The sequence below is a fragment of the Pristiophorus japonicus genome, chromosome 3, assembly GCF_044704955.1.
Source record: "Pristiophorus japonicus isolate sPriJap1 chromosome 3, sPriJap1.hap1, whole genome shotgun sequence".
Classification (NCBI taxonomy): domain Eukaryota; kingdom Metazoa; phylum Chordata; class Chondrichthyes; family Pristiophoridae; genus Pristiophorus; species Pristiophorus japonicus.
In genome coordinates, this window is record NC_091979.1 from 296,110,667 (window position 1) to 296,123,525 (window position 12,859).

Below are 12,859 nucleotides of genomic sequence, written 5' to 3' on the forward strand. Positions count from 1 at the left end.
GGGTCTGATGGACTGCATCCCAGAGTACTTAAGGAGGTGGCCTTGGAAATAGCGGATGCATTGACAGTCATTTTCCAACATTCCATTGACTCTGGATCAGTTCCTATCGAGTGGAGGGTAGCCAATGTAACCCCACTTTTTAAAAAAGGAGAGAGAGAAAACAGGGAATTATAGACCGGTCAGCCTGACCTCAGTAGTGGGTAAAATGATGGAATTAATTATTAAGGATGTCATAGCAGTGCATTTGGAAAATGGTGACATGATAGGTCTAAGTCAGCATGGATTTGTGAAAGGGAAATCATGCTTGACAAACCTTCTGGAATTTTTTGAGGATGTTTCCAGTAAAGTGCACAAAGAAGAACCAGTTGATGTGGTATATTTGGACTTTCAGAAGGCTTTCGACAAGGTCCCACAAAAGAGATTAATGTGCAAAGTTAAAGCACATGGGATTGGGGGTAGTGTGCTGACATGGATTGAGAACTGGTTGGCAGACAGGAAGCAAAGAGTAGGGGTAAATGGGTACTTTTCAGAATGGCAGGCAGTGACTAGTGGGGTGCCGCAAGGTTCCGTGCTGGGGCCCCAGCTGTTTACATTGTACATTAATGATTTGGACGAGGGGATTAAATGTAGTATCTCCAAATTTGCGGATGACACTAAGTTGGGTGGCAGTGTGAGCTGCGAGGAGGATGCTATGAGGCTGCAGAGTGACTTGGATAGGTTAGGTGAGTGGGAAAATGCATGGCACATGAAGTATAATGTGGATAAATGTGAGGTTATCCACTTTGGTGGTAAAAACAGAGACAGACTATTATCTGAATGGTGACAGATTAGGAAAAGGGGAGGTGCAACGAGACCTGGGTGTCATGGTACATCAGTCATTGAAGGTTGGCATGCAGGTACAGCAGGCGGTTAAGAAAGCAAATGGCATGTTGGCCTTCATAGCGAGGGGATTTGAGTACAGGGGCAGGGAGGTGTTGCTACAGTTGTACAGGGCCTTGGTGAGGCCACACCTGGAGTATTGTGTACAGTTTTGGTCTCCTAACTTGAGGAAGGACATTCTTGCTATTGAGGGAGTGCAGCGAAGATTCACCAGACTGATTCCTGGGATGGTGGGACTGACCTATCAAGAAAGACTGGATCAACTGGGCTTGTATTCATTGGAGTTCAGAAGAATGAGAGGGGACCTCATAGAAACGTTTACAATTCTGACGGGTTTAGACAGGTTAGATGCAGGAAGAATGTTCCCGATGTTGGGGAAGTCCAGAACCAGGGGTCACAGTCTAAGGATAAGGGGTAAGCCATTTAGGACCGAGATGAGGAGAAACTTCTTCACCCAGAGAGTGGTGAACCTGTGGAATTCTCTACCACAGAAAGTAGTTGAGGCCAATTCACTAAATACATTCAAAAGGGAGTTAGATGAAGTCCTTACTACTCGGGGGATCAAGGGGTATGGCGAGAAAGCAGGAATGGGGTACTGAAGTTGCATGTTCAGCCATGAACTCATTGAATGGCGGTGCAGGCTAGAAGGGCTGAATGGCCTACTCCTGCACCTATTTTCTATGTTTCTAAGCTCAAAGGAGGAGAAAGTGCCAGAGGAGTAGGGGGACAGACCAAGGTGTGATTTGGTGATGAGAGCCACACCGCCACCACGGCGGTCTGGGCGGGGCAAGTTGTGAAAGATATAGCCAGGTGGGGATGCTTCATTTAAAGGTAGGGTGTCATTGCCCCTCAGCCAAATTTCCGTCAGTGCCACGATGTCAATGCAATCATCCACAATAAGCTCATGGATGGTAAGGGTCTTGCTCGCAAGCGAATGGACATTCTGTAAGATGTGTAGAGGATCCACTGCCAGCATCCACAGGGTCAGTACTGGGGCGGGGGGAGGGGGGGGGGGGGGCGCGGGCGAGTTGGACGGGGAGGAGATTGGCAAGATTTACCCCCACGGGCAAGCTGGGCAGTAAGACCGGTGAGAGAGTGGGATGGGACAGTTGAGGTTGCTACTCGTGAGGAAACAGTGATGAGTGCCACGGTGGACCTTTCGGAGGATGCCAATAGAGCCACAGAAAGAAGCTGTAGGCTTATCTAGGAGGGAGTCAATCCTGGAATGGGGGCAGGAGAGTAGTGAAGAGTAATGAGTTGGGAGGACAGAGTATCCGAGAGAGGAGAGGTGAAAGGCGGCATGACGACAGGAGAGGGATAGAGAGAAAAGAAAAAGGGGGAGAAAGAAGTGGAAACAGTGGTGAACTCAGGTCCTGAGCAGCAGCCAAAATGCGTATGCAAATGGACACAGGGAAAAACTCAAGTTACATAGGCCCGGTTATGTAGCAATTATAGGGATGCAGATTTCCTATGAAGGCGCTGAGTCTCAATGCGAGAAGCATTCGTAATAAGATGGATGAATTAACTGCACAGCTAGCTGTTATGATGTAATTGGGATTACGGAGACATGGCTCCAGGGTAACCAAGGCTGGGAACTCAACATCCAGGGGTATTCAATATTCAGGAAGGATAGACAGGAAGGAAAAGAAGGCGGGGTGGAGTTACTGGTTAAAGAGAAAATTAAAGCAATTGTAAGGACATTAGCATGGATGATGTGGAATCTATATGGGTAGAGCTGCGAAACACCAAAGGGGAGAAAACGTTAGTGGGAGTTGTGTACAGACCACCAAACAGTAGTAGGGAGGTTGGGAACGGCATCAAACAGGAAATTAGCGACGCGTGCAATAAGGGTACAGCAGTTATCATGGGTGACTTTAATCTACATATTGACCGGGCTAACCAAATTAGTGGCAATACTGTGGAGGAGTTGTTCTGGAGTGTATAAGGGATGGTTTTCTAGATCAATATGTCGAGAAACCAACTAGAGAACAGGCCATCCTAGACTGGGTCTTGTGTAACAAGAGAGGATTAATTAGCAATCTGGTCGTGCGAGGCCCCTTGGGGAAGAGTGACCATAATATGGTATAATTTTTCATTAAAATGGAGAGTGACACAGTTAATTCAGACTGTGGTCCTGAACTTAAAGGAAACTTTGACGGTATGAGACATGAATTGGCTAGGATAGACTGGCGAATGATACTTAAAGGGTTGACGGTGGATAGGCAACAATTGTACATCCCTGTGTGGCGTAAAAATAAAAAAGGGAAGGTGGCTCAACCGTGGCTAACAAGGGAAATTAGGGAAAGTGTTAAATCCAAGGAAGAGGCATATAAATTGGCCAGAAAAAGCAGCAAACCTGAGGACTGGGAGAAATTTAGAATTCAGCAGAGGACGACTAGGAGGGGGAAAAGAGAGTATGAGAGTAAGCTTGCAGGGAACATAAAATCTGTCTGCAAAAGCTTCTATAGATATGTGACAAGAAAAAGATTAGTGAAGACTAATGTAGGTCCCTTGCAGTCAGAATCAGGTGAATTCATAATGGGGAACGATCAAATGGCAGACCAATTGAACAAATACTTTGGTTCTGTCTTCACAAGGCACGAATAACCTCCCAAAAATACTAGGCGACCGAGGGTCTATTGAGAAGGGAGAACTGAGGGAAATCTTTATTAGTCTAGAAATGGTGTTAGGGAAATTGAAGGGACTGAAGGCCGATAAATCCCCAGAGCCTGATAGTCTGCATCCCAGAGTATTTAAGGAAGTGGCCCTGGAAATAGTAGATGCACTGGTGGTCATTTTCCAACATTCCAGACTCTGGCTCAGTTCCTATGGATTGGAGAGTAGCTAATGTAACCCCACTTTTTAAAAACGGAGGGAGAGAGAAAACAGAGAATTATAGACCAGTTAGTCTGACATCAGTGGTGGGGAAAATGCTGGAGTCAATTATTAAAGATATAATAGCAGCGCATTTGGAAAGCAGTTAAGGATCGATCCAAGTCAGCATGGATTTATGAAAGGGAAATCATGCTTGACAAATCTTCGATTTTTTTGAGGATGTAACTAGTAGAGTGGATAAGGGAGAACCAGTAGATGTGATGGTATCTGGACTTTCAAAACGCTTTTGACAAGATCCCAGTCAAGAGATTAGTGTGCAAAATTAAGGCACATGGTATTGGGGGTATTGACGTGGATAGAGAAATGGTTGGCAGACGGGAAGCAACGAGTGGGAATAAATGGGTCCTTTTCAGAATGGCAGGCAGTGACTAATGGGGTGCCGCAGGGTTCAGTGCTGGGACCCCAACTATTTACAATATACATTAATAATTTAGACAAAGGAATTGAATGTAATATCTCCAAGTTTACAGATGACACTAAGCTGGGTGGCAGTGCGAGCTGCGAGGAGGATGCTAAGAGGCTGCAGGGGGACTTGGACAGGTTAGGTGAATGGGCAAATGCATGGCAGATGCAGTATAATGTGGATAAATGTGAGGTTATCCACTTTGGTGGCAAAAACAGGAGGGCAGATTATCTGAATGGTGACAGATTAGTAAAAGGGGAGGTGCAACGAGACCTGAGTGTCATGGTACATCAGTCATTGAAGGTAGGCATGCAGGTACAGCAGGCAGTAAAGAAAGCAAATGGCATGCTGGCCTTCATAGCGAGGGGATTTGAGTATAGGAGCAGGGAGGTCTTACTGCAGTGTACAGGGGCCTTTGAATGGTAGAGAATTAAAGGATGGAGGTTATTGCCGTGGTAATGAGTCGGTTTCGGCGCAGGAAGATGATGGCGAAGTTCATGCGAAGTTGGAGATCACCAAAGATTAGAAGCAGCAGGGAAAATGTAAAACTACACAAGGCAGCGACCAACTAAGCAGAAAAACCAGTACAACGAGTCGCCCAACTCACCTAACCCAAAAACAGTTTAAGGTACCAATGGAAGTTAGGTACCATACTGTTCATCTTAATTCCTGATTTATAAACCATTTATAGTTTAGCATGAAACATGTGGTCAATCAGTGATTTTCCAGGTGTCCTTCTACTATTGTCAAGTCTGCATTGTGTGTGTGCTAGGAGCTTGTTGGAGATCGGTAGACTACAATTCCAGTTACAGACAGCAGAACTGTCCAACAACTCAGCGATACCAGAACTGATAGAACAGTACATCAAATCTTGTTACATGATTAAAAATTCCAATATTTTGCCTTATATCTCCACATGACTTCAAAGCAAGATTTTTTAAACACGATGGTAAGTAATACTCATTCCAAGAGTTAACATTAAGGAACTAAACAGTATTTTATTAAATACAAATACATGACTAAATTATTAATAAAATCTTTTTAAATGTTTCACTAAAACATTGTAAGATATCGAACCAATATACAATTCAAACAAAGACGGTACAAAATATTGGCTTTTCCCTTTACTCTTTGTCATCCCAAGCTTATGTTTTCTGCAGAAAGTTGGTGAGTATAAGCAGTAACTAAAGCAGTAAATGTAAAAGACTGAGACAAAAATTATACATAAGCATTTTGTAAAAAGCACAGATTACCAAGTCATATCCGCTTCATCGTCTTCTGTCCATAAGAACCTATGGTTTTCTTTTATCACGTCCAGGTCTGTTTTATCATTCACCCTGCCAACAAAAATGTTCAGCTGACTCAGTAATCATAGAGACTTAAAATGCAAAAACAAAATAAAGCACACTGCAGGTTCAAAAATATCACTGGTACATTAAATCAAGGCCACGAGTGTTTGACTTGGACCAGCAATGTAGTAAAGAAACTGATTTATTTATCGAGCAACACAAGTCTAGTGGAGCCCTTCAAGGTTTCTGGTATATCGACAAATCTTTACAAGACATCTGCAGCTAAGGTTTCGCACATTTGACCTCATTGCTAAGATCAACTGTCAAGTATTGAAGTTTGAAATTTACATTTTCATAGCCATTCCTTTTAGGCTACAAATTCAAAGACAAAATTCAATTAAAAATGTTCCTTTCGTGGCTAGCAATAGTAAACAGATGTTGAGTTGAAGCAGTACTGCACCCCACAGACTGCTTTGGTGAGGTTTTTATTTTCGAACTTCGTTTGCACAGACTGCCGTGATTGACATCAAGGTTTACATAATGTCTTAGTTTTTCCTCAGTAATTTTCTTTCATCCAGGTCAAATACACGGTGTTATATTACTAATAAACAAATAAACTGCAGCATTATACATGCATGACTTTTTCCCATTTTAATTTGCTGGTGATCTAGTTGTTTTTGCTGCAGACTAGTGGATGTATTTACTATTAAATAGATTTTAATTTCACGCTCTGATGCAGCAAATTTTTTTTTAAAAGACTAATGGAATCTTTATCTCAAAGGGGCTGGGATGTAAAGGGAGGAAGTTATGTTACAGTTAGACCCCATTTAGAGTATTGCGTTGTTTTGGGCACCTCACCGCAGAAAGGCTATATTGCCCTTGGAGTGGGTGCGGCACAGATTCACCAGAATGATACCTGGGCTAAATGGGTTAGATTTTGAGACCAGGTTGCATAGGCTAGGCTTCTATTCACTTGAGTATAGAAGATTAAAGTGTGGTTAAGATCATTAAATGTAGTTGATAAGGTAGATAGAAACTATTCCCTCTGGTGGGTGAGTTCAGAAAAGCGGGCATAACCTTAAAATTAGAACTAGGCCATTCAGGAGTAATGTCAGGACGCACTTCCTCACACAAAGCGTAGTGGAAATCTGCAACTAACTCTCACAAAAAGCTGTTGAGGCTAGGTAAACTGAAAATTTCAAAACTGAAAATTTCAAAACTGAGATTGAAAGATTTTTGTTGGGCATGGGTAATAAGGGTTACGGAACCAAGGTGGGTAGATGGAGTTAAGATACAGATCAGCCATGATCTAATTCAATGGTGGAACAGGCTCTAGCGGCTGTATGGTCTATGTTGCTAAGCATACTTTTATTTGTATTGTTCTGTATTTCTTTACAGGTTAATTATTGAAAGTTATGCACTAACAATATGATTTACATTTTTAATATATTTTTTACAAAGTACCATTTTGCATTTTACTAACTAGTGCTGGTAGTGTTTGTAATTCAAATCTAAATAAGAGTTTTCTACACCTTTCGGGCATACATAATGCAAATAAATAACATGCAGTGAAATGATTCCTAATATGATGGCTGTTCAAATAACTCTTCTATACAGTCTGCAATAACCTCTCCAGCAGCAAATAACCAAAAGTAAAATAGTGGTAAATAATGTCAAGTTTGTACAAATACTCAATGAAATGAAATGTATCCTAAGGCAGTAACACGTTTAGAGAGTTGAGATGATGTTAATAAAGAGTTTGAATATTCTCAGTTGATATTATCTCGACCTGTCGATATGTCGGTACCAGGGGATATATTGCAGATTGAGCATTATCATGTATGAATTAATTATTGAATTGTTTCATACTTGATTACTTACGTTGATCTCTTTAAGTCTTCTTTCGAGCCACCATAATATAGCAAATAATCATTGATATATTTCTTGTGTCGTGCATACTTAAAAAAAAGTTAAGAAAAATGCCACAACTCTGTAGATGGCAGCAAACGCCTGTCATTAGAATACAACACACAGCAACAAGAATGGAGCACTGGAGCTTGAAACCACAACCTTCTGACTCAGAAGCGAGAGTGCTACCACTGAGCCAAGGCTGGCACCTGATCAAGAAGTATAATACCATTGCACATAATCATTGGGTAATACATCTAGTAAACAATGTTTTCAAATTTTAACAATCTATCATAAAAGCCACCAGACAGAACAAAAGGTATCCAGTTTTTATTTGAAGCAGTGTCAAAGCTCCTCAGAAAGCGAAGTTTCAAGTGTCTCATCAGCAAAACAAGAACAGCATTTTATAGAAATTATTCTAGCTGCGGAAAATGCATATTTAATCTATAGAATTGGAATTATGGCCAGGAGAAAATTATACAATCTCTGCAGCCCCATGCCTGCCCAAAGCTTGCTGCAAAAGGTTATAGCTCTCTCTCCACCACTGCCAGATTGTTAGTGTGCATGCAGAGGCAAATGATGTGAAACAGATGTCTGTATTGCCAGCTACACTTCCTGCATCTGCTAGTATTTTCATCATTCACTTGTTGCAGCTGAAGTATCTGGAAGTGTTGTTGTCCCAAAGTCATTTTCAAAGTCACTTTTTCCATTAACTGTTCCAACAATTTTCCCATGATAGCAATTCCAGGAATTAATAAAGATATCATCTACATCTGTGTTTGAAAAACAACTTCTGGATCCTGCGTGTTTTACTTCAATTATTAAACCGACGTTCCTTTATCCTGTTTCTTATAACCTAAAGCAAGGATTTTCACAATAAGGCATCCAAATAACTGTCCATAACCTTCATGGCAGCATCAACTGAGAGACAATTGACATCTCTACACTGTAGAGCTTTTACAGCCAATTGGATTAGTTGAAATGCTGCCACTATCTGATTCATTGCTTCAGAAATAAGGACTATGTTAAAATAGCATTTCAGATCAATAACACTCTGAACTAGTATGCATTACTGTTTGTTTCTTCGTAGACACTGGAAAGTTGACAATATTTCTCATCCTTTTACTTGGCATCACATACTAATATGGTTATGTCGTAAGTTGGAACAAGAGTGTCTTTGAGCCCCTCTCAACTTTATCAACACTGGTACCCTGTATACTGATCCTCAATGCATTTACAATGATTGCTGTCACTGCTACTCCATTCAGCTTAATCATCTTCAGCTTTGGAGTTGGACTTATCAAACTTAGGAATGAAATGGTGAGTTGGGGGCTGGGAGGTGGGGGGGGAGGAGCGGGCTCGTAGCCTTGTTGTTGTATAATATGTCTAGCACTATAAGTTGCATTACATGTGCATGAGTTGCTGTTTAGCTTTTAGAAGTCTCCCAACTCTTACCACCGTACTGCAACTGTACATTGCCAATTGACAGAGGCCAGATGATTTGAGCTTCACTTCTAGTAGCTGGATGCATTTTTGATTTCATAGAACCATTAACATTCATAAATCTTCTATGTTTCATATATCTTCCCTTTTGTTATAGAACTTTCCATCTTTATCCCCTGTGAGCCAGTATATCAATCATTCACAATTTTCTTCATAATATGCAAACTTTTGCAAAATTAATCTTTTACTTGTAACACTGCTGGAAGGTGGGCAAGGAACAGAACAATCTTAATGGCAAACCATCTCTTGCAATCAAGTGTCCAAGTGCTGCTTGAAAACTATTTTTATAAGTTACGTGCTTTATCTTTGCAACATATGGTGGAGCCTCCAGAGTAGTCATCAACAAGATTAGTACAGATAGGTGTGTTCTTTTTCATAAGAATTGTCACTGATCTTCAAGATTTGTTGGTATCTTCCCTTTGCTCAATTTACACAATGCTAGCTGTCCATTCTTTATTCTTAAAGTGCCATAGTCCTCCTGATTTACTTTCTTCAAAGAGAGCAAAGCCATCAATAATATTTTAAATATCTGTATTCTATATACTTTTACTATCTGCATCACTCAATTTAACACCAAAACTGTACTAATTGTTGTTGTCGAGTGAAAAGATCACAAACAATAGAAAAGTAGCAAAGCCACCAAAGTCCAAAATGCAGTTGTTTTTCCTTTAATAAACTTTGTTCCGTGATGCATCACTTCCATAATCTCAAGTCTTGGGATCTGAAGCTGCAAACCCTAGGATCTGATGCTCTAAATCCCAGGTGTTTGGGTCGATAAAATTGCCCAAGATCCCAGGATTGCAAATCTTGGGCCGTGAATTGCGGCCTCTCCAAGTGTGGATGATGTGTGCACGCGCCCAAAAAGGCACTGCAAGTGCCGGTTCTCGGCGCATGATGTGCACACGCCGAGAACCAGCATTTGTGATCAGTCAAAATTTCTTTTGACAAGATCGCACGCATCCCTGGGAGAAGGACATTCGCGGGCAGAGATTGGGCTATTTGCCCAACTCCTGCCCAGCGAATGTCCTTCAAATTCTTATGCCTGGCGCATGGCCTTCTTTTACCAGAGTAAGGGGCCGAAATTGGTTGATACGCAAGATCCGCCCATTTCTCGTATGTCGTTTCACACTGCCAGCATACCGCCGAGACCGAAGAGGAAAAAAGTGGTCAAAATTTTTGAGCCAGTATGTCAGCAGTCTGCATCGGGCGGTATGTATCTTAGTAGTCGATCCAGATCGACTTTCTGTTCGATGGGCGGTGCAGCACGGGACTACGCATGCGTGAATTCTTTTTCTTTCCCATTTGTTTTACACAAGCGTTTTACCCGCGATTTCAGGGGTCACTCGCGCATGTGCAATGAGTTGAAGAGGAGAGTGAGAAGGAGCAGCAAGGTAGTCGATGGGCAATGAGTTTAAAAATATATAGCACAGTGGAAATATATTGCCAACAATTAATAATTCTTCACTTTGAAGACGAGATATTTAACAAACCAAAATTCATACCAGTAAAAAGATTACGGCAATGTTGAAAAATACATCAAAGCGCAGGAACATCGAGAAGGAGGGGAGGTTGAAAGTGCCTGCCTTCGATGAGACGGAGTTACCTGCCCTTCTGGAGCACATAACAGAGAGGTACTCCGAGCTAACCAAGGGTGGTCGTGGAAAGCCCCCCTCCCTCGTCAAAGGAGTACAATCGAATATGGAATGAGATCGGGGAGGCTGTGTCCTCTAAAAGTACCAGGGAAAGGTGCCTTAAGAGGTGGAACTACCTGGCGAGTGTAGCAAGAGTAATGATTTATTTATGCGCACCCCCCCTCACCCTCACACGGATGATATTATTTATCTTAAGGTTACGCCGATGTATTCGTGCTTTCCAGGCAATGACAAGAATCAATGCAGTGTTTTTTTTATATATGCGTGTGTGTGTCTGTGCGATGTTTAATGGATTGAAGATTTTTTTACTTTGATTTACTTTACTTTCTGCAGAAGAAGACATCTGCAATAGCAGTCGATCAGCATCGCACAGGGGGGGGGGGGGGGGGGGGTGAGAACCCACAACCCAGGAGCCTTTTACTGATATTGAGATCCTTGCTCGATCCCTGGTTGGGGATAGCAACCTTGCCACCACTGGCATTGGAGCTGATCCACTCACTCAAGATGGCAAGTTGAATAAAATGCAGTCTGTGTTGCGGTTCTCTCATGTCATGTAATGTAACTGTAACGTTGGCCTGATGTAATGTGATGCAAGTTTATTGCACTGTAATGTTGGCCTCATATGATGTACTGGAATGTTGGGGGCATGTAACGCAATGCATATATATATTGTCTGTCTGCAATATGTAATGATGTACTACAGCAGTGATGGACATTTAAGTAAGACTGCGCTAAGTCACTGTACTATGTACGAATGTAACCGTGACCCGTGCCCCGGTGCCAAGTTTTTTTAATTGTTGTTTTGTACTTCCAGACTCGGATGATTCAGACCACAGCAACAGACAACAGACCTACTGCCTCAACCTCTGGCATCACCCAGCCCTCTCCTGACGAGGAAAACGAAGAGGAATAGGATCAGCCGTTGATCCGGCAGCCATTGGAGGTGGAGCTGGGGATGGAGATGTAGGAGGATATACCAGCTCCATGTGGGCCAGATGGAACATCCTCCATCTCGGAGTCTTTATTCAGGGGATTCCCCCATGGGTCCTCTGATTCTGCTGGACCAAGCCAAGCGCAGCAAGGCACCTCCAATGTTACAGTGTCTTTGCCACAGCGACGGAGGTTGGTGCAGGAATGGTTGGTTGCTGTAGGCGTGTACCAGGATATGGTACATCGGTCACAGGCCAACATCGACATAGGTCGAGAGCTGCTCAAGGCCATGACTACAATAGCCACAAACATTGCGGCTCTATCAGAGCGGCAGTCAGAGGAAAGATTGTGTATGATCACTGCGATGGAGCGAACGGCCGACGCCATTGAAGCCATGCAGCAATCGACGGGATCAGGACATGGCACGGAACCTCCCCCGCGCCATAGTAGTCAGGTCGACAGCACCCGAGAGTGGAGAGCTGACATAATCTCCGAGCCCTGAAGCCTCGCCTTCCACATCGCGAGCTTCTCCTGAGGCCCCAGTTATTGCGCCTGCAATGTCTGACCCCACCCCCAACAGCAACGGCACTTGGGATGCGGTGCTGCACGCCGGCTTGGTATCAACATGGGGAGGTCCATGCCCACGGGCACTGGGAAAGGGAAAGGCGGAAGTAAGAAAGGGGGGGGGAAATAGTCCCAAGGGTGGTGCAGCATGCGGATGTGGAAGAGACAGAGAGCGTGGGCAGGGAAAGTAAAGGGTCTTTTTGTTGTAATTGAAGTTTTATTTGTGGTGTCGGCGGTGGTCATCGTGTTATCATGGTGTTATTACAGTTGTTATTATGGTTGTAAATTTTCAAAGTTTTAAAATTATTGTATATTTTTTACATAAACATTTGAATTGAAATTAAGCACTCTTGTACAGTGTCAAACTTTTCCCTGAAGATCCTTTGCAGGTAAGGTCTCTTCCTCCTCATTCTGCGACCTCTCCAGTACCCTTATAACTCTACTCAATAAATTTCCACACATCTGGTTTCTCCATTAGATAGATCTGATTTCCAAAATGGAATATCGGTGCACTCCGCCCATTTACCATCGCGTAAAACCACCTTTTTACCGCATCTGGTGGTATGCGATGAAAACAGGACTTTTTCGGCGGTATGCGGGCTGTCCTGCACGGCAGACGGTATGCATACTGCTCGGCGGTATGTCAGCGGTATGTAGGTGTTTTTTTGACCAAAATCGCATTTTTGTGCGGTTTGTCGGCGGTACGCGGGCAATTTCGGCCCCCCAAGAGTTTTAAAAGATAGAAAAATAACATTTTATCAAGAATTTTGATACAGCTATTTAAAAACCATGTCCATTAAGGTAAGTTTGTTTTTACCCCTATTAAAACATATTAA

At 42.7% G+C, this 12,859-nt stretch overlaps 1 protein-coding gene across 3 annotated transcripts in view; it reads right to left on the bottom strand.

Moving 5' to 3' along the window:
* Window positions 1–12,859, bottom strand: part of fra10ac1 (FRA10A associated CGG repeat 1) — a 58,527-nt gene that overhangs the window by 38,952 nt on the left and 6,716 nt on the right. For all 3 annotated transcript variants that reach the window (XR_011592779.1, XR_011592780.1, XM_070876830.1), the window contains exons 5-6: window positions 7,348–7,424; window positions 5,431–5,514 (exon numbers count right to left, since the gene is read on the bottom strand). Coding sequence is in view for 1 of the 3 variants with exons in the window: in XM_070876830.1 (XP_070732931.1) it covers window positions 5,431–5,514; window positions 7,348–7,424 (161 nt within the window). In the remaining 2 variants the exon portion in view is untranslated. The remainder of the gene's footprint in view (window positions 1–5,430; window positions 5,515–7,347; window positions 7,425–12,859) is intronic.